At 30.5% G+C, this 20,246-nt stretch overlaps 3 protein-coding genes across 4 annotated transcripts; 1 reads left to right on the top strand and 2 right to left on the bottom strand.

The window, feature by feature from the left end:
* Nucleotides 1–48: 48 nt before the first annotated feature.
* Nucleotides 49–3,733, bottom strand: LOC130894551 (nuclear receptor subfamily 2 group E member 1-like). Its single transcript, XM_057801430.1, has 8 exons — nt 3,600–3,733; nt 3,402–3,517; nt 1,671–1,940; nt 1,475–1,612; nt 1,173–1,354; nt 659–752; nt 438–593; nt 49–365 (listed from the first exon to the last, which is right to left on the bottom strand). Exons 1-8 carry the CDS (start codon nt 3,731–3,733, stop codon nt 121–123), a joined length of 1,335 nt encoding a protein of 444 aa, XP_057657413.1. The 3' UTR covers nt 49–120.
* A 9,083-nt stretch (nt 3,734–12,816) lies between these two features.
* On the bottom strand, nt 12,817–13,833 carry LOC130893785 (ribosomal RNA-processing protein 7 homolog A). Its single transcript, XM_057800159.1, has 3 exons — nt 13,719–13,833; nt 13,116–13,666; nt 12,817–13,029 (listed from the first exon to the last, which is right to left on the bottom strand). Exons 1-3 carry the CDS (start codon nt 13,744–13,746, stop codon nt 12,871–12,873), a joined length of 738 nt encoding a protein of 245 aa, XP_057656142.1. The 5' UTR covers nt 13,747–13,833; the 3' UTR covers nt 12,817–12,870.
* Nucleotides 13,834–13,892: 59 nt separating this feature from the next.
* Nucleotides 13,893–20,208, top strand: LOC130893777 (zinc finger protein 335-like). Of its 2 annotated transcripts, XM_057800139.1 has the most exons (6): nt 13,893–14,282; nt 14,334–14,580; nt 14,644–14,879; nt 15,872–16,046; nt 17,101–17,290; nt 19,671–20,208. In XM_057800139.1, the coding sequence occupies exons 1-5, from the start codon at nt 13,965–13,967 to the stop codon at nt 17,283–17,285; spliced, it is 1,161 nt and encodes a 386-aa protein (XP_057656122.1). In that variant the 5' UTR covers nt 13,893–13,964; the 3' UTR covers nt 17,286–17,290; nt 19,671–20,208. The 2 variants fall into 2 exon arrangements, with proteins under 2 accessions (XP_057656122.1, XP_057656121.1); XM_057800138.1 differs by having other exon boundaries at nt 17,101–20,208.
* Nucleotides 20,209–20,246: the final 38 nt, after the last annotated feature.

The following is a 20,246-nucleotide window of genomic DNA, read 5'->3' as shown; positions in this document are numbered from 1 at the left end:
CATAAAACACTGTTTACTTATATATTATTTAATATATATCCATAAATAATTAACACAAAAATAAATATAACGAATCACAATACTGATAAATAAATTCCACATTAATAATAATCGATTTTTTTATCCTGCTGCTTTGGCAAGATCGCCCAAAAGTCTGTCGATGGCGACGTCTCCCACCGTTTGTCTAAAGAGAAGTTCCTCCAATCCCCTCCTCGAAACCGATTGAACAGCCGGTAAAGTGAGTAGAAGTTTCCCGAATCTCCCTTTATGTACAGTTTGTCTTTGCGCGCAATATTCGTGGAGCATTACGTGAGTTTGATCCTGCAGTAGTTCGACGTGAGCTGGTTCACAGAGACCCCTGCTTTCTATAAACAAATCGTCTATTAACGTCCTAACCTAATTTTTTTCTGTCAAATTTCAAATGAATCCAACTGTACCTGCTTTGAATAGCACCAACGCTTTCAAACAAGCGTGTTCGGTATGATCAACTCTAAGTAAATTCAATCTTGTTATTATTTCTCTCAACTTCCGGGCGTCTTCTTCTAATAGTACGTGACGGGAAGTAGGAGCCACCGCATTATTCAATAGAATAGCTATAGAATACAACATAATCATGTAGAACGTTCAATAATCGATAAAATGGTATTGGTAAAAATACCTTCATCCACTGGAAACGCCCATTGCGCCGCAGTTAATACAAATAGTTCATTCCAACTTTCTTCCAATAAAATAGATTGATCCCCGTACGATAGCTGAATGAAATAATATATAAAGTTCTATTAATACAGTTAGTTCAATGAATTACTATAATAGTTTAAACTCAATAGAATAGAAAAGAAGAAGAAAATGACATATAACTACTACAAAGAACGTATATGTAATCTATGATAAATATTTGTGAATAATTCTTCGTTTCTTTATGTTTTTTGTTGAATTCAATAATAAAATAGTTTTAATATTATTATTATAGTTATTATACGATAATTCTATTACAATTTTCATTGTGGTCAAGTGTAAAATAATATATTTCAATATACTGACAGTTCTTTTCAAGATCTATGATTCACACTTTTAATATTCCATAGAGTAATTACAGAGTAGAAATGAATGACAGCAATGTATAAATTAGTAAACAGTTTTTCTTATTTATTTATTATATATTAATAATTTACCTGTAAAAATGATGGTATGGTTCTGGCCCATTTAATAGATAAAAATAGAAGCTTTGCTGCCGATTCGTATATATTTTCAGCAGGAAATAGATTTAGATACGATAAATCCGAATGTCTAATTGTAGTTCTACAAGAATCTATTGGTAATTTTAACCTCGATGAAGATTCTTCATTAATTAATTCTAAAATGATATTTTTTTTGTTTTAATTTGATGATGGTAGAAACGGAGAAACACAAGAAGAAATAAAAAGTGGCAAAAATTTATTATATTCAACGTATAGATTTGTTTTGACAATTTTACCTTTTTCTGATGTTTTGTACTGAGCAATTTCTTCGGAACTCGAAACTTCATCGTCTTTGATGATGTTCCTAGGCGATACACTCGAATTGGCTATAGTTGAAGATTGTTTTTGAACTGGATAAGGTGAACTTGAATGACCTTCAATCATGAAAAGGTATTTTACAACAAGGACATTTACAGTGACAACCCAACTTACGTAATCCTGTACAATTTAAACCTGTATTTTGTTTTCCAAATGTCCCCAGCATGGAAACCGTAGGATAAATGATACCTTGATGAAAATACTGCCCTGGAATTTGAGGTATGACGGGTTCTAATAGCGGAGGACTTTGTAGTTGAAGCGGGATACTACCAATCGTAGAAACGGGAGAAAATTGAAAAGGCCGTAGCCTAGTTCCCAAACCTAAGGGATAGTGATGCAGAGGTGAAGTATGACTAGCGCGGGGCGCCCTTTCGTGTTGAACAGCTGATACAAAACATCAAATTTTACGTTTATACCTCGTACACAATTGTGATAATAAATACATTATTTCTACTAAAATCAACGAAAAAAATAACACTATGGTATTAACAATGGTCAAAATATAAACAGATGTGAATAATTAATGGTATCGGTGAAGGAGGCGGTACGGGTGGTGGCATTTAGATCGTAATTAGTGGCAGATATCCCCTCCTCCGATAAGGGGCGCCACCACTAGCACAACGAGCTAGAAGTCAAATCATAAAAAATTTACAAGTACATTCGATCGCCTTGTGTAATCATCATTAGAACCATGAACTACAATTCATTGGCGTACTACCACCAAAAATCAATTCATTTATTTTATTATTTTAACATATAATCAAATTATTCGAATTATTATTGAATCGTCCCTATATAAATATTAATAAACTTCTAATATCATATGATCTTCTTTTTTTATCATTGTGGTCTTGTACCATAAGTTGTCAGCTCGAATTCTGAATTGAATTATCTTATTTAATTTATCTATGGTGACGAATAACAATAAGTGTAATATTTAAATCTACAAACTACAAAAAATATCGTTTTCGATATTATATTTTTTAAATAAATTTTATTAATTTAATCAAATTATTCGAATTATTATTGAATCGTCCCTGTATAAATATTAATAAACTTCTAATATCATATGATCTTCTTTTTTTATCATTGTGGTCTTGTACCATAAGTTGACAGCTCGAATTCTGAATTGAATTTTGATAATTTTATTTATTTATACACGATAGATTGACTTAGTGAATAATTATATAACCTCGCCTTGTGGTCTTATTCATCGAGGTTATCAGTTAAATCTTAAGTTTTAAATTAATTTCAAAATGAGTTTTCTACAACGATTTTCACCCTAAATAATAACTGTAGATACGCCTTTGTTAAGTATAGACCATCAGAAGTCGATTCATGACATTATGAGGTTGGGGGTGAGTTTCTCGGTTGGTGTTTTGTTTCCGATATAGGGGTACGGAACAGGTGGAAAAATTCCCATGGGGTTGAAAGACAGCGCACCTTTAAGATTCTTTCTAATGAAAAGTTAATATTTATAACAAATTACGGTTTGTTTTTGTTTTTTTTTTGACAACGTTTCATGTTTCTTATCAATATATCGCAAAAAAAGAAGAAGAATTTTTAACCACAATTAATTGTTTTATAAATTTATTAAATTACAATTAATAGTAGAAAATATATATACACAGAGGGGAACAAAAAAATATTTATTTGCTGCTACCCTCGCATTTAATATAAAAAGCCCTTTTGACACGTCAACTGTTACCACTTAGTGAGTTCACACTTGTGTTTATTTTTTCTGTTAATGACGTTCGCCGTTTCCTTCATCAAACACACGCTTACAACTCAATCGAGTATACGGGGGTCGTACTAAAATTATTGACGCGTAGATTTAAAACTCACCGTCTCTTTTCATATTAACTTGTAGACATTTTTTAAATCTGCACGCTTGACACTGATTTCTTCTCGTTACATCAACAATGCAGTTACCGTTCTCCTTACAAACGTATTCTAAGTTTCTGAAATAAGAATAATAAGGAGAATATCATTTTTTTTTGTATCTATCTCGGATGGAAATATTTCTATATGATCAATAATCACCTTCGTATGCTTCTTTTAAAGAAACCTCTGCAGCCGTCGCAGCTGGCAACACCGTAATGTTTTCCGGAGGCTTTGTCACCGCATACCTTGCAAAAACTTTCAGTTTTTTGTGAACTTGGGCAGGGTTCCTCCATCTCAAACATAATACTTAATAAATAATCAAAATATTAACGAAAAAATTATGTCATTCTCAATTATTAAATCACCGCACGCCTATGGAGAAATACCAAAACTTTAAACTTGGAAAACTCATGGTATTTTTATGAAAGAAGGGCCCGTTTGTAACATATGGTGTTGTGTCCTCGTAGACATTGAAAAATGAGATTATAATGGAAGGTTTTTCCATGTAAATAACGTTTCACAATCTAATAATCATTTTTACATTATATATATATATATTTACGTGAATCAGAATATGTAATAATGGTTGCCTACTAAGTTGTATGTAACCTTATAACATCGTTAGTTAATTGCGCAGTTTTTTAAAATAATTTTTAATTTTGGGACATATATGTACCAAAAAAATATTCGTGGTCGAAATTTTTTAAATACTAAATACTAATATTTGAAGTTTAAATAAATAAATATATGATTACAGAAAGAATGTAATGATGAACTAGGCAACCAACATAACGTTACGTTTCGAAAATATAAAAGTTATGCTTTGAAAAACAATAAAATTAATTTCATAGAAAGGAATATTTAATTCATTTATTTATAAAAGACATACGAATGAACAGATAATATGTTAGGTTATAGTTATAATCAAGTATCAAATATATGTATGTATATATGTTTAGTAAATTCGTTGTGCGCCTGTGCATATGTGAAATAGGCAACCAGAATAACGTTTCGTATAATAAAAAAATAGATTTAGAAAAACGTAGGTCAAATTCAACAACAAATCAATAGATGAATCTTTTTATATAAATAAATAAATTCTTCATCTATCTACAGGAGTATCCGTGTCTATAATAGCAATAAATATATAGTCTAATATATAGAGAAATATATTAGAAACAATGTTGACCTTGAACGTTATCTCGAGATTGATTTGAAGGAAGCAGAGCCGCATTCTACCATCTACGGTCCTTAAAACTTATCAAAAACATATAATTGTCCAGTTATATTCCATTTCAAAACTGAAATGCACCCTAACATGAAACAATTATACGAAAACACGCCGAATTGATAAACTACCCTATAAAAGATCATATCGAAAAAAAGTCTGAACCTTTCACACCCTATAATTAAATCCAAGTAGGCCATTAAACCGCAATCGACAGTCATATGTTACAGATTGTCACTCCAATCGTTCCTTTTACGTCGTTCCCACCCCCCGGTTCATTTGTTTGTGTTCTTTTATCAAACACGCAAACATTTACGGTAATTCTTGTAATTATTTTTCATAGGGGTGTATTGCGCCATGTTTATTTCCTTTTTTTTTATTTCAAAGTGTCTATGAAAACAATTTATATCACAAAGAATGCAGTACTAAATAATCTTGTATATTTCGTATTTTTTAAATAACCCTCGTAGTATACTTCTGATTGTTTATGAAGGACAAAGCTACTACTGAATAAAAATAAGTAAATAAAAGGCAGTAAAGGTAGTAAATAAGACGATAATATTAATTTTATAAAAATATATAGTTGATTAGAATAATATTTAGTTTGTACTAAAACGTTAATCTGCGCATGCTTGTGATCAAGATTATATCGCTGGTTTACGTGTTCTGTGTCAACCAGTCTTTACTATGAATCTCGTAGTCTATTTATCAATCAAATAAATCGATTTATCGATACATTTGAAATATGATTTTTTTTATGCTTCGTTAAGGTTAAATTACATGAAAAATTTTCCCTTTTTACGAATAAACATTTTTCTATAAATAATTAATGAAAACTAGTAAAATCTCATCTTAATTCTAGATATAAGACATCGATTTTTAATCGATTTATTTCGTACGTCAAAACGTCTAACTTCAACAAGAACTAGAAAAAACAATGTTGCCAGATCTCGGATATCAATTTACGTACTTTTGTATTAAATATTAATAATACTTATCGTTACTCGTAGTCACTGCCGCTTTAATAAAATCTGACTTTGGATAACATATTGCGTAATTTGTAGTTACTTTTATCTATAATTAGGGAAGGCTATCGGCCCCCGGGGGTTTGATTTCGAACAGTAGAGAACGCACAGGTGTTAAAGTCAATTGCGTCCGGGGTCGAACCGACATGAAATTCGAGCCTCCGCCTTCTCAAACGCGAACATATTTACACACATGGATGGTTCACATTAGTCAATTCGTCGAGATGTGTTTGTCGAAATAATAAATAAAATCGAGTATGTATTCGAATTCTGAGGATTTTTTAATTAAGAAGTCTTGTTATGCATGAAAAATATGCGTTCGTATCGTAGCAAGAGACACAGACAAAGTTTTTGTGCAGTTGTTAGGGGAGATAGGGGCATTTTATGTTGGATATGGTTGATTGGATATCTATTGACGTCGAATCATATCAATTCTGTTGTTCTATACAGGTTAAGGTTGTAAAGAACCAATAAAAGATCGAAAACTTATATTAGAAAAGTCATATCCATGAAAATATTAAGAAATATTTAGTCTATTTGTAATAAAATTACTGTACTAAAACGTATTACACAGAACAACTTTTCGGCTTGCTGTCAGTATAAAATGACCTTGAAATTTTTAAAAACGTCAAAGATCATCGATATAAATCGTTTCGGAATAGTACGAACATTTCTAAACGCGCTGAAAAAGAAGAAATGCATTTGGAAACAATATTAGAAATTCTATGAACAACAAATTCAACTTATAATCGATCAATCGAAAAGAATCGATTATTTCTAAACTAAAGTATGCAATTTACGTATACTATATTTAATAAAAAATTTAATATCGTCGTCCTCACCCCCGAGATCAACTCATTACAAATTCAAATTTTTCTAAGCCCGAATGCGATTTCAATTTTTTTTTTATGAATAGAATCAATCAACGTACACACCATTGCAACTGACAACATTAAAAAATAATTACTCAACGATGACTATTTTTTTTTTAAAATAAGATACGATACATAAAAAATTCGTTATCCCGTCACCCGAAGGGGTGAGAAACGTTTATTTATCTCATCCCCTAAGCGTATTAAGAGTAATATAAACTGATGCAAAACGTATTATAATAAAAATTAAGTTCGACGGTCGAAAAAAAAAGTCGAAAGTTTGAAAACCGAAATCGAAAGAGGTTATGAAGATTTCGAGGTGAAAAAACACGCTTTCCAAAGGGCATATGACGGAGTACTATTAATCAAACTAGATATCTAGTTGGAAACGTCGCGGTATACGGGGGCCGGTACGTAAGTTTCGAGATATGGCAACACCGAGCTCTATTCAATTCCGCATGAACGATTGGTTGTCAAAACGATTTGTTCGTGTTGGATACCGAGCAATTGCTTCAGAAGACGTCTATGATATCATATGACAGGTGACAAATCATGTTTCCGATATATATTTTACCGGAGGTATTCGAAATATTAGTTGTATTTTCTGCATTATCTTATCTAGCTTATTCGAAGGTTCGCGATTGAATTTATTCACGTTTCTATGCAACAATCGACACATACTGCTGTTCGGTTGAATCCACGTCGAAAATCGTAGATTCAATTCCGTTTTTTTTGCCCGAAAGGAACGTTTCAAGTATCTGTATCTAAACAATTCAAATAACCCTCGTACGACAACGAGTTACGAGTACGTTCACCATCAAAATTGTCAAATTTATGGTGGAAATGTCATATTTGACATGTTTGACATGTTTGGCATATATTTGACATATTTGGCATATTTGACATATTTGGCATATTTGACATATTTGGCATATTTGACATATTTGGCATATTTGACATATATTTGACATATTTGACACATTCACAACAGTCACTGAATGTTTTTCGAAATTCTGAATCAAAAAATGTTGTTTCCCGTCTGAATATACGAATTTTTAAATGACATGTTTGGCATATTTGACATATATTTGACATATTTGACATATTTGACACATTCACAACAGTCACTGAATGTTTTTCGAAATTCTGAATCAAAAAATGTTGTTTCCTGTCTGAATATACGAATTTTTAAATGACATGTTTGGCATATTTGACATATATTTGACATATTTGACACATTCACAACAGTCACTGAATGTTTTTCGAAATTCTGAATCAAAAAATGTTGTTTCCCGTCTGAATATACGAATTTTTAAATGACATGTTTGGCATATTTGACATATATTTGACATATTTGACATATTTGACACATTCACAACAGTCACTGAATGTTTTTCGAAATTCTGAATCAAAAAATGTTGTTTCCTGTCTGAATATACGAATTTTTAAATGACATGTTTGGCATATTTGACATATATTTGACATATTTGACACATTCACAACAGTCACTGAATGTTTTTCGAAATTCTGAATCAAAAAATGTTGTTTCCCGTCTGAATATACGAATTTTTAAATGACATGTTTGGCATATTTGACATATATTTGACATATTTGACATATTTGACACATTCACAACAGTCACTGAATGTTTTTCGAAATTCTGAATCAAAAAATGTTGTTTCCTGTCTGAATATACGAATTTTTAAATGACATGTTTGGCATATTTGACATATATTTGACATATTTGACACATTCACAACAGTCACTGAATGTTTTTCGAAATTCTGAATCAAAAAATGTTGTTTCCCGTCTGAATATACGAATTTTTAAATGACATGTTTGGCATATTTGACATATATTTGACATATTTGACATATTTGACACATTCACAACAGTCACTGAATGTTTTTCGAAATTCTGAATCAAAAAATGTTGTTTCCTGTCTGAATATACGAATTTTTAAATGACATGTTTGGCATATTTGACATATATTTGACATATTTGACACATTCACAACAGTCACTGAATGTTTTTCGAAATTCTGAATCAAAAAATGTTGTTTCCCGTCTGAATATACGAATTTTTAAATGACATGTTTGACATATTCGATATATTTGGCATATTTGACATGTATTTGACGTATATTTGACATATTTGGCATGTTTGACATATATTTGACATATTTGACACATTCACAACAGTCACTGAAGGTTTTTCGAAATTCTGAATCAAAAAATGTTGTTTCCCGTCTGAATATACGAATTTTTAAATGACATGTTTGGCATATTTGACATATATTTGACATATTTGGCATATTTGACACATTCACAACAGTCACTGAATGTTTTTCGAAATTCTGAATCAAAAAATGTTGTTTCCTGTCTGAATATACGAATTTTTAAATGACATGTTTGACATATTCGATATATTTGGCATATTTGACATGTATTTGACGTATATTTGACATATTTGGCATGTTTGACATATATTTGACATATTTGACACATTCACAACAGTCACTGAATGTTTTTCGAAATTCTGAATCAAAAAATGTTGTTTCCCGTCTGAATATACGAATTTTTAAATGACATGTTTGACATATTCGATATATTTGGCATATTTGACATATTTGGCATATTTGACACATTCACAACAGTCACTGAATGTTTTTCGAAATTCTGAATCAAAAAATGTTGTTTCCCGTCTGAATATACGAATTTTTAAATGACATGTTTGGCCTATTTGACATATTTGGCAAATTTGACATATATTTGACATATTTGACACATTCACAACAGTCACTGAATGTTTTTCGAAATTCTGAATCAAAAAATGTTGTTTCCTGTCTGAATATACGAATTTTTAAATAAAAAAACTTATTTTTGCTATTTACTGTAATGAAAAAACGCCTTCCAACCAAGAGCCACATCTTTTAATAATATGATGAGGTGGAAAGGAGTGTTTGGTATTTTTTTTTATAAAACTGAACCCTTATAGGCGCTTTAAGGACAGTCCACATCCGAAATCAAACTATAAGATGAAAATTTTTGTTTTTTTTTATAAAAATTTTAATTTAAAGGCATCTTTTTCTCACCCTGTTTCACATACAATACTACAAATTATCATCAGACCCTGGTATATGAATAAAAATTATTAAAAGAAGATTTTACACAATCGCCTCCAAATAGAAGTGAAATAACGTCGTTTTTTCGTAGTTTCGATACTTATTTAATAATATTGGATACAAAAAATAAGAAAAACAATCATTTTTTTATATAAATACATCTATATGCTAAAACTTACCGCTCCAACTAACTAATCACCACAACTTTCAACTTATAACTAAAATATTTCGATTGTAAACTTCGCGTGTACACCCTGTACTTTTCGAACCGTCGTCGCCTTCTGGTCTCGTAGCACGCCCTCGTTGTCGAGAGGATTAAAAAGCAGCCGATCAGTGGTTACGAATTTATAGTACGTCGTCTGATTGGACGATACCCTACAAAAGTTACCGCCTTTTTGGTCGGAGGGTTTTCACCCTTTCGATCGTCATTGAACAATCGACGCCGGTCTAGTCGATGACTTTTTGTTTCTTACCAACCTACGTGATTGAGATCCATGGATCCCGGAAGCGGGGTTGTCGGTATATAAAAAAATCTTTATTTTACCGATTTTTTTTTATTATATAAAGTATTAATAACAAAATATGTGCTGGAAATAATTAGCAGGCACTTTATTAGGGATGATGATGATGATATTTATTGAGAATAATTGTTAGAAATTTCGTTTTTTGCGAGAACAAAAAAAAGTAAACTCTTTTCTCGAGTCGATAATCCAGATGTTTCTATTCTCATGACGAAGTGGTTGTCAACACTTCACCGCTATTATGTTAAACGCGGAAACCTTTTATGGGAAATCAATTAAAAGGGAAACGTGGTTGCGATTTTTTGCACTCACAGCCACTTAATTCTCCGTCGAATCCTCGAAGATCACGATACCATTTCTTGTAGGAATCTTGTTAGAGGTAATGTATTTCGAAGGTTTTTCTCGTATCAGATACGTGTTATAGTATACAGGATATTCAGAAATTCGAATATATTTTGTAAGGATAATAAATAATTAATACAAATATCCACGAACAAATAATAGAGTTGGGAGTATTATTTGTTTGGAAATAAAAGTTTTTTAAAACCAATCTTTATCACAAGAATTAACAACTACTGTTTATATATTCAACATAAAACTTGTAATTTTTCGTTCATGATATTTTTTGTTAAGAAAATGTCAAAATATAATAAAATTAATTGTTATTTAGGAACTAGTAGATATGTGAATAAAAGTTCCCATCTCTAAATACGGTTTAGTTCGTATTATAAACTACGGTGGCGCTATTTTGACATACACAAAACAAACAGAATTTAGATATTAATTAAGTATAATTTTAATTAACTTATTAATACGATTTATATTAATTATTTAATAATCCTTACTCTTACTAATAATTATTACTGGTGATTATGTTTCACGTAGTTATTATTTTATTCAAATCACAAGAAATCATTCCTTTTGCTAATGACTTGCTGAAGTAAACTAAAAACTGAAAAACCAACCTTATATTTTGTATATTTAACATCAAAAATCAAAATAGATTCACTTCAACTTATATAAATGATCTAATTTCACAGTAAATACATATAGGGATTATTTATATTCGAAATTCTTTTCCTTAATATAATTTTATTGCCAGATAACAATTAGATACGATTCCGAACTGATTCGTAACCAATATTTTTTCACCATCGAAGTCGTGTATAATTCATAAACAAATTAATTACATAGTGGTACTTATATTAAGTTTTTATTTATAAAACATTCCATTAATTACATTTTATTTATGATTATTCTATATTACTTGATTATTAAAATATGAACGATTAATTTTTTGTATTTAGAATTGTTATTGTCTATGAACAAACAAAAAGGTTTGTTAGTTTGTTACACGATCGTTTCGAACGGAGCAGATATATTATGTCAAACGCCTGCGGTGGTACTTCAGAGCTAATATACAAAAGATAAGAGTGTCTGCAAATATATTGCACCCACAATCGTCAATACGACCTGTCAGTATCACTGATTCTTCGCTCTTTCAACATTTTGAGTGGATAATGTACTAAAACGTTATACCGAGAGGCAAAAAAACAGTGACCAATAATAAAACATCAAATTTTCGTGTATAAAGGGTGTGAAGATAAAGAAAACGTATTTGTGGCATAATTTTTTTATGAATTCTGAGAATAAAGTTGTTAAAATTTGAATAATTGAGGTTAAATTTGGTTAAAAATAAAATGAAAAATACTAATGTTGAGGAATATAAGGTGTTTCATTTGAAAAAAATTTACTTTAAGAAGATTATAGTGGAAATTTAGAAAATACTTTCAAAAAATAGGTTACCCATTATTCAATTGCGGGTAATTCATTTCGTAAACTAGGAATAATTACAGTAATAATACAAATTGCTATATAGCTATCGAAATAGAATAGAAATGTGTAATTTTCAACTGTTTTCGGTAGTTTTGAGTGTTGTTTTTATAATTGTAATCATTATTTCCTTTCTGGGACTTTATACTAATCTGTATAGTAGTAGAAATATTGATAGCTACGTTAAATTCCTATAGAAAGCGCAATAAGACTAAATTTTAATCTTCTACTTCCACAGGCTTCGAATTAATATGCATTTCATTACGTTTAACATCCTATTTTCAAAATTAATCTATTACCGATCGTGTTCTTAACGTACTTCCCCCGTATTTGAATTTGAAATTAATATAAACATCAACTATTTGACGTATCTCCCGCGTACTGATCGTATTAATGTATTATTAGTTTATTGTTTGTCGTATATCCCTCGTATTTACGAATTTATTGAAATATTTCCACTATTTTACGTATCTCCCTTGTATTTATATGTTTATTGAAATAATATATCCATTATTTATCGTATTCACCCCGTATTTATCAAACTAATCCATTATTCGTGTACTGTTTATCGAATCTACTCCGTATTTACGATTTTGTCGAAATATTTCCACTATTTCACGTATCTCCCTCGTATTTATGAATTTATTGAAATATTCTTTCATTGTTTATCGTATCCCCCCCGTATACGTTATGTCGTTTTGTATTTTAAGGTAGTTTTAATTTTTATTTTCAATAATTTTCTCCCAGTAGCCCCCCTTTTTAAAATAAACAAATTATTTAGCATCGAAAATTTTATTTTACAAAAAAAAATTATATATTGAAAATATTTAATAGGGTTTGAACCTCCGGGCTTGTTTCATCATTTCGACTTTCTTCTTAGCTTCTTCGTAATTTTTCCTTAACGTAGCTATATTCTTCATTTTTGATTCCCTTATTTGGAAAGTATAAAAATTCTTTAGCTCCTTTTTCTTCGCCCCCTTTTCCAACTGAAATGAATTCGTTAATTATAGGAAAAAAAAACCAATAACTACTGATAATTTTACAAAATTCAAATATAAAACTAAGTAAGTACCTTGTCGTTTAATTTCTTTGCTACGCTTTCTTTTCTAGAAAGACCTGGTTTTCGACCCTTTTTAGTAACTACCGTCCATCCTTCATCGTCTACAACTTCCTCTGCTTTTGCTTTACTTTCTTTACTATCAAAATCCTTCATAAAACTATTAATTTCTTGTTGTAATAGTTTCGGATCACATATACTATTATTATAATTCTCAATCCATTGTTCTAGACCTATTTTAACGGGTTTGTCATCTGGTGAAAGCGGATTCAACTTTTCTAATTTTAAAACTTTTAAAAGTTGTTCTCGTTTATGGAAAATTATATATGCCCTTTTAAATCCGTCGTTAGTTGTATTTTCTTTATTATTTTCTAGTAGTACACGTCTTACTTTACCTACTATGGAAAACGCGTTTTTTAAACCCTCTACGGTAGCAATTGGAGGAATATTTATAGCAAATAATGTTTGTCCTGGTGGTTTAGAATCATCATCGATTCTAACAGAGTGTTCTTTGATGAAAATCTCGTGGCAACTCGTACTTGTTGAAGAGAATAGCAACGGTAAAACTTAAATTACAACAAAATTTATAATTATAGAAATAATAATAATAATTCTTACCTTTAAAACCCTGAATTTTTTTAGACATTATTTCCTATCTTTTTAGTAAGGTTATAACTATTATATTTACGTTGAAAGAACGCAACACTTAATACATCCGTGTATTTCATAAAACATATTCTGGATCTCGTCCAATGATAATACAGGATTTTTATTACGGATACGCTGTCAGTTGTCACTTCTTTTTCTTCTGCGCGTCATTTTTAGAAGAATTAAGCTTTGCTCAATAACCTATAGAGTAATAAAATGCCTAAGAAGATGAATTTACAGGCATATCTAAACGAAAATGAAGAAGGAATAAGCGGAAGAAATATGCTAAATTGTTTTAGTTGCAACTTCGAAACCGAAAACCTCGATGAATTGGATGAACACATTCTCATTAACCACGACGGTGATGTAGAAGACGAAGTTCCCGAACAAAAATTTCAAATCGTTCAAGATGAACCTCCCGCGAGAATTAGAAAAAGAAAAGTATCCGATATTATTCCTACTTTACCGAAAGATATACCAAGAGCTAGGATTATAGTTAAGAAACACGATCCGAAATTCCAAATTGAGACTAAGGTGAAATAGAATACCTGGGTTGATCGACAAGTTTTAATATATTTGTTTTAGATTGGCGATGAGAAGAAAAAAGTTAAATATAATATCGGTGGTACGAAGAGAGCTAAAAGAACGCCAGCGGAAGATATGCAATGTACTTTATGTAGTTTTACGACGAGAAAAAAGAGCGTTTTAGCTACTCATATGTTAAATCATTCCGATGTAATACCACCCGTTTATTACAAATGCTCGCAGTGTCCGTATCAAACTAAAAGAAAAAACGACATGCCGAAACATATGTTAGGACATTGCACTAACGGTAGTTATGTCATTTATTCATAAATGATCATTTTTCATTAAACGTTTTATTCATTTATTGTAGATAGTGTTCCTTTATATAAATGTAGATCGTGTCCTTATGTAACGAAACGAAAAGGAGATCTACCGAAACACGAAATGAACCACGCCGAAAGGAACGAAATGTTTTCATGGAATTGCACGGAATGCGAATATTTTTCTAAAAGAAAAAACGATCTACACAAACATATGTTGATACACAGCGATAGACAGCTCGCGGGGCTCTACAAATGTCTCAAATGTACTTACGTCACTGATAAGGTAAGAAAATACTTTATTTATAAAAATATTTCGTTTTATTTGTACAATATGTCTAATAAGTATAATTTTTATTTAATTTCTTATCTCCTATACGTTTTTATATATTTCTGTTGTACAAATTATAATTATTCGCTTTTTATTTGATAAATTATCTTGATTTTAGGTCTATTTTAATGTGAACTTTGTTTAAAAACAGATAAAATATTTACTGTCGATTTATTTCAGTTCTTATCATAATATGTTGATTAAAACTGCAATGAGTCGATTTTATCTGTTTTTAAACGAAGTTTACATTAAAATAGACCTAAAATTAAAATAATTTATCAAAAAAAAAACAAATAATTATAATTTATTCACACATTAAACAAGAGGAATTGCGAATAGCATTTTCTGCGGCTTTGCAATAAATTCACAGAGAGATTTAGATTGTGCTTTGTGGAATATTCAATAGATCTCTATTTAGTATTGTTGCTGGTGTTACAGCCTCAAAGTTGAGCAAAATCTGAGTGTAAAAACGAACATATTGAACCCCGCGACATACCAGATACTATTAGTTCACTGTAAGCTTACTTCTGATAAGTGCAAATTATCTGATACCCATAAAGGATCCAGATCAGTCTGGATTCGGCAAAATGATCGTTTGAAGTAAGCTGATGGGCACGAAATCCTCTAAACTTGTCAAAACTACTCTTAAAGAGTCTAAAGGTACCATAAGCGGAGGAATTTTGGCCATTTTTAGTCTGAAATAATAGTTCAAAACAAGCTGATTGAAGTTCCATGGGTTTATAACCTGCAAACCCCCCAAATCCATCAAAACTATCCCTGAAGAATCCAAGGGTACCATAATTTTATCACGGATTAGGGTATTGAGGTTAGGAATTAAGTGGGGAGCCGAAAACTATTTTTAATTGTGTGGCGTTCGAAACAAACCCCAACTGGACGGTAGAGATCTGTCTGGGTGACTTGGATTTTATTTTGTAAAATATTTTCAGGTTGTAAAATTTTCTCGTCACGTTCTCAGCGGTTGTAGTTCGTGCGAAAACCCCATAAGTTTAGAACATTTAATGTTAGAAGATATTTTAGCAAGTGTAGATCACAGTGGAGTACATGTTGTATTAGATGGGGAATCAGAAGACGAACAGGAATATCAACAAGTACAATATGAAGGTAAGTCAAAGGTTTTTTGATATTATCGTCGACCCCTCGTATATCGACTTTACAAAATTGCGGATTTTAATTTTTTTGTTAAATTTTCGTTTTTTATGGGGGATTTTTGAAAAAAAATTATCCGTTTATAATTTTTTTTATGGTTTTATGACTATTATTGTTTGTAATTGTTTTGGAAATTACCAAATGGTTTATTTAATAATTTTTTATGAACTAATTAATACATTTATGTGTTGTGATTAGCATATTATATACACTGGTATCCGAAAGATTCTCTTTTTTTATTAAACACATTGTATAGGATATAGGATGGCACGTCTTCTACATTACAGAATTTGTACGTTACACTTTCAGCTAAAACTTATGTCTGAAAAGTATTAATGCCACTATCTGTCTGTTCGAAGGATTCTACAAATGGAAAAGGTTCCTTTTTAAGGTCTCTATCATTAGAAGTAGCCCTAAGGCTTCTTTCTACTGAAACCGACTTCATTTTTAATGATATAACCTCCAATTTGCATTCGAAGGAATAAAAAGCTTCTTCTGGAAACAATTTTGAGTTTTTTCTGTTTGTTTCAAGTATTTCAACCCCCAAAAACTCCTTGTATATGTAAAAATGAATAATAAAACATTGTTATACAGGGTATTTATTGTAAATCTGAACATTACACTCTCAAATAAGTTTTTAAGTATCAATTAGGGTGGTAATGCCCTTATAAGACTCCTGTTGGCTTCCGTTTCTAGTTCTTGTCAGTTCGAAGGATTCTCCTAGTGGAAAAAGTTTCTTTTTAGGGTCTTGATCCTTATTAGTAGCCCTAAGGCTTGTTTCTACTGAAACCAATTTAATTTTTAATGATATAACCTCCAATTTGCATTCGAAGGAATAAAAAGCTTCTTCCGGAAACAATTTTGTGTTTTTTCTGTTTGTTTCAAGTATTTCAAACCCCAAAAACTCCCTGTCTATGTAAAAATGATTAGTAAAACATTGTTATAGAGTGATCGTTCAATATAGAATCACTGAAAGTCATGTTATGGTATTTTAATTGGATTATTTTAGAAGGGGACGAAGAAGCGATGGTGGAAGAATACCAAAGTGAAACAGTGGAAGAAAACGCTACCGTTATAGTCGAAGGCGAAGTGGTAGATCAACAATTTATTGAAATCGAAGAATCTAACGAATATGTTGTCAACGACGAAAGGACCGAACTGGTACAAGTTAAATCCGAATATGTAGTCGATTAATTGAGGTTAGATTTTTATTTACTGAATTTCCTTTCTGAATTTCATCTAGAATCGATTTTTATTTATTCCAAATTTTTCTTTTTGTTACGATAAATCGTTTTTTGAATGTTTCCAAAAAAATTGCAAGGGATTACAATTTTTTTTATTAAGAAAATTTTTAGAAAATTGATAATCTCCAAAGCCGGTTTACCAAAAATAAATGTGCGAGTGAAAGAATAGTTTGAAATTGTTTTAATTAATATATAGCAGAGGTAGTTGGATTTTTTTTTATATTTAGGGATTGTAATTAATTTTATTATTGTGATTTGTTCAAAAAAAAATTTATTTTTTTTTCAATTTCAGTGCCTATTGATTGTACTTTGTACTCTAGCGGTGTCTACCCTTAATTAATTGTTTCGTAGATTCAATTTAGAAAGTATTTATTCATCGTGTGATTAATTTCTTGATTTTTTTTCTCATTCAAACGTTTTTCCACCTTTAGTTTCCTCTATTTTTCAATTATTGTGAATAAAAGAGTTTATTTGATATCAAATCAAGAATAAAAAGTTTCCACATATTCAACTAGCCAGTTTTAGGGGTTTTTTTTTACAACGGAAACTGATGGTAGTTCTCCAGCTAACTCATCGGAGTCTCCTACAACTCCAACATCCATCGGATCATTCAATACTACAACTTCAAGGCTTGAAATTTTTTTAAATACAAATCCACATACCAGGAAACTCTCAGATAACACTTTAAGTGTTAATTAGGGTGGTAATGCCCTTATAAGACTCCTGTTGGCTTCCGTATCTAGTTCTGGTCTTTTCAAAGGATTCTCCTAGTGAAAAAAGTTTCTTTTTAGGGTCTTGATCCTTATTAGTAGCCCTAAGGCTTGTTTCTACTGATACCAATTTCATTTTTAATCATACAACCTCCAATTTGCATTCGAAGGAATAAAAAGCTTCTTCTGGAAACAATTTTGAGTTTTTTCTGTTTGTTTCAAGTATTTCAACCCCCAAAAATTCCCTGTATATGTAAAAATGAATAGTAAAACATTGTTATACAGGGTATTTATTGTATATCTGTACATTACACTCTCGAACAAGTCTTTAAATGTCAATTAGGGTATTAATGCCCTTATAAGACTCCTGTTGGCTTCCGTATCTAGTTCTGGTCTTTTCAAAGGATTCCCCTAGTGGAAAAAGTTTCTTTTTAGGGTCTTGATCCTTATTAGTAGCCCTAAGGCTTGTTTCTACTGATACCAATTTCATTTTTAATCATACAACCTCCAATTTGCATTCGAAGGAATAAAAAGCTTCTTCCGGAGACAATTTTGAGTTTGTTAAAAGTATTAGAATCAGTACAGTTGATGAATTAACTGTAGGAACCTCTCCTGGAATAAGATTTATATCGATAATCCTACTTACTAGGAAATTCAAAGTAAATCTTCCTAGTTAGGAGAAATGGGTTCGAAATGAGATCCGCTTGCCTTCGAATAGTGAAATCAACTACACGGACGGATCCCAAGAAGTAAAATTAGCAGAAGCAGTAGTAAAAACTGTCTAACAACAATTTTAATACCATCAAATACTTTTTGGTGATGTAGCTTCACATTTGATCTGATAGTTCTGTCCTTTGGGTTTTTCAATAAGACTTCCAAGTCTCTTGAATTTGTGCTATTTTGTTTTTAGGTTTTCCTTCTCGAGGTTTGATTAATCGAAATTATACTACATCCTAAAACGTTGGTTAACAAATTTTTTTGTATCAAAAAAGTTATTTTCGATAGTCCAACTACTTCTGTTATTAAATTTGTTTTTTTTTATTAGTTAAAAACCAAGTTACCACTAAATTAACTTTCCATTAAAACGTTGAATTTTATTATTGAATTAGTGCCATTCCTTAATCGAAACAAAAATTAAATTGGATAATCATTAACGGAAACTTTTATTAACATTTCGTATTACCCCTGTAAAATTCGTACGCCTTCCATGGTACTAAAAGTTGAGGAAATAAACGTTTGCGTTCAGTGTTGATTTAATTCGCGTTTATTGAAAATTTGAATTATTTTCCATCGTAACCTAACCTAGAAAACAAAAAAATTTTTTTTTTTAATTATCTCTCCTTGTATATGTGGTATATTCATAGTTTCAGTACTTTCAGTACCTTCAGCGTTCGTTATCTCATCCTATATGTCATTTTGTTTGGTACTAAACCGTTAATTGGAATATTTAGTATCTTGTTCATCGGAAAACTGTTTTTTCAGTGTACGTTCTTTCTCTTTGTCCTTGTATACTCGTCCTGTAGTATCTTGTCGGCAAGGGAACGTGTTTTAGTGATAAATTTCGAATTTTTGGAAGTTTTCATTTTATTTTTTCAAAATTAATTTTTTGTTTTCGTTTTTTCCAGTTCTAGCTTTGTTTATACCGGAAAAAGTGGGTCTGACGTGTAGGTTACCATCTTGAATTGAAACATAACCTCAATTATTTCGACGTGATTTTTCTAGGGCTAAATTTCGTAACTAAAAGTTTTCAAAATTAAATTGAACACGAAAAAGTGGAGTTTATTAAGTTTTCTTCTTGATCTATCATGTTTTATTTCTCGCTTTGAGGTTATGTACAATTATTTTTTTGGAAAAACAAAAAACGCGCGAATTGGGGTATTTAGCATAAAAACTGAAATTTTCTTTTTTTTTTGAAAACTAAAAAGTGTTTAATTGATATTTGTTTCGATATTTAATACAAATGTAATGGACATAACCTAAAAAATGATCTATAAATAAGTAGTAATTCGAAATTACAAACTTTACATACATTTCGAACATCACTGTATATTATGTAAATTTAGAAAAATGTGTGTCGAGTGAATATGTATAGTTATAAGTTAACGTTGAATATTTGTAAGTAGTTGGCCCTGTATATTTTAATAATAAAGATACTAAGATATTTTTGATATTTTATTTACCCGATTTTCGTTGAAATAAAA

Source organism: Diorhabda carinulata, chromosome 5 (genome assembly GCF_026250575.1).
Source record: "Diorhabda carinulata isolate Delta chromosome 5, icDioCari1.1, whole genome shotgun sequence".
Lineage (NCBI taxonomy): Eukaryota > Metazoa > Arthropoda > Insecta > Coleoptera > Chrysomelidae > Diorhabda > Diorhabda carinulata.
Note: the sequence above shows the minus strand (reverse complement) of the source record. Positions and strands in the feature narration are given on the sequence as shown.

Excerpts from the sequence above, each read along its gene's own strand:
- LOC130893777 (XM_057800139.1), top strand. The coding sequence starts at position 13,965 with ATGCCTAAGAAGATGAATTTACAGGCATATCTAAACGAAAATGAAGAA. Across the intron at positions 14,283-14,333 it reads AATTCCAAATTGAGACTAAG|ATTGGCGATGAGAAGAAAAA; the intron begins GTGAAATAGAAT and ends TATTTGTTTTAG. Across the intron at positions 14,880-15,871 it reads GTACTTACGTCACTGATAAG|GTTGTAAAATTTTCTCGTCA; the intron begins GTAAGAAAATAC and ends AAATATTTTCAG.
- LOC130893785 (XM_057800159.1), bottom strand. The coding sequence starts at position 13,746 with ATGTCTAAAAAAATTCAGGGTTTTAAAG. Across the intron at positions 13,667-13,718 it reads AAAAATTCAGGGTTTTAAAG|TTTTACCGTTGCTATTCTCT; the intron begins GTAAGAATTATT and ends TTGTAATTTAAG. Across the intron at positions 13,030-13,115 it reads CAAAGAAATTAAACGACAAG|TTGGAAAAGGGGGCGAAGAA; the intron begins GTACTTACTTAG and ends AATTCATTTCAG.
- LOC130894551 (XM_057801430.1), bottom strand. The coding sequence starts at position 3,733 with ATGGAGGAACCCTGCCCAAGTTCACAAAAAACTGAAAGTTTTTGCAAG. Across the intron at positions 3,518-3,599 it reads TTTAAAAGAAGCATACGAAG|AAACTTAGAATACGTTTGTA; the intron begins GTGATTATTGAT and ends TTCTTATTTCAG. Across the intron at positions 753-1,172 it reads CCATACCATCATTTTTACAG|CTATCGTACGGGGATCAATC; the intron begins GTAAATTATTAA and ends TATTTCATTCAG.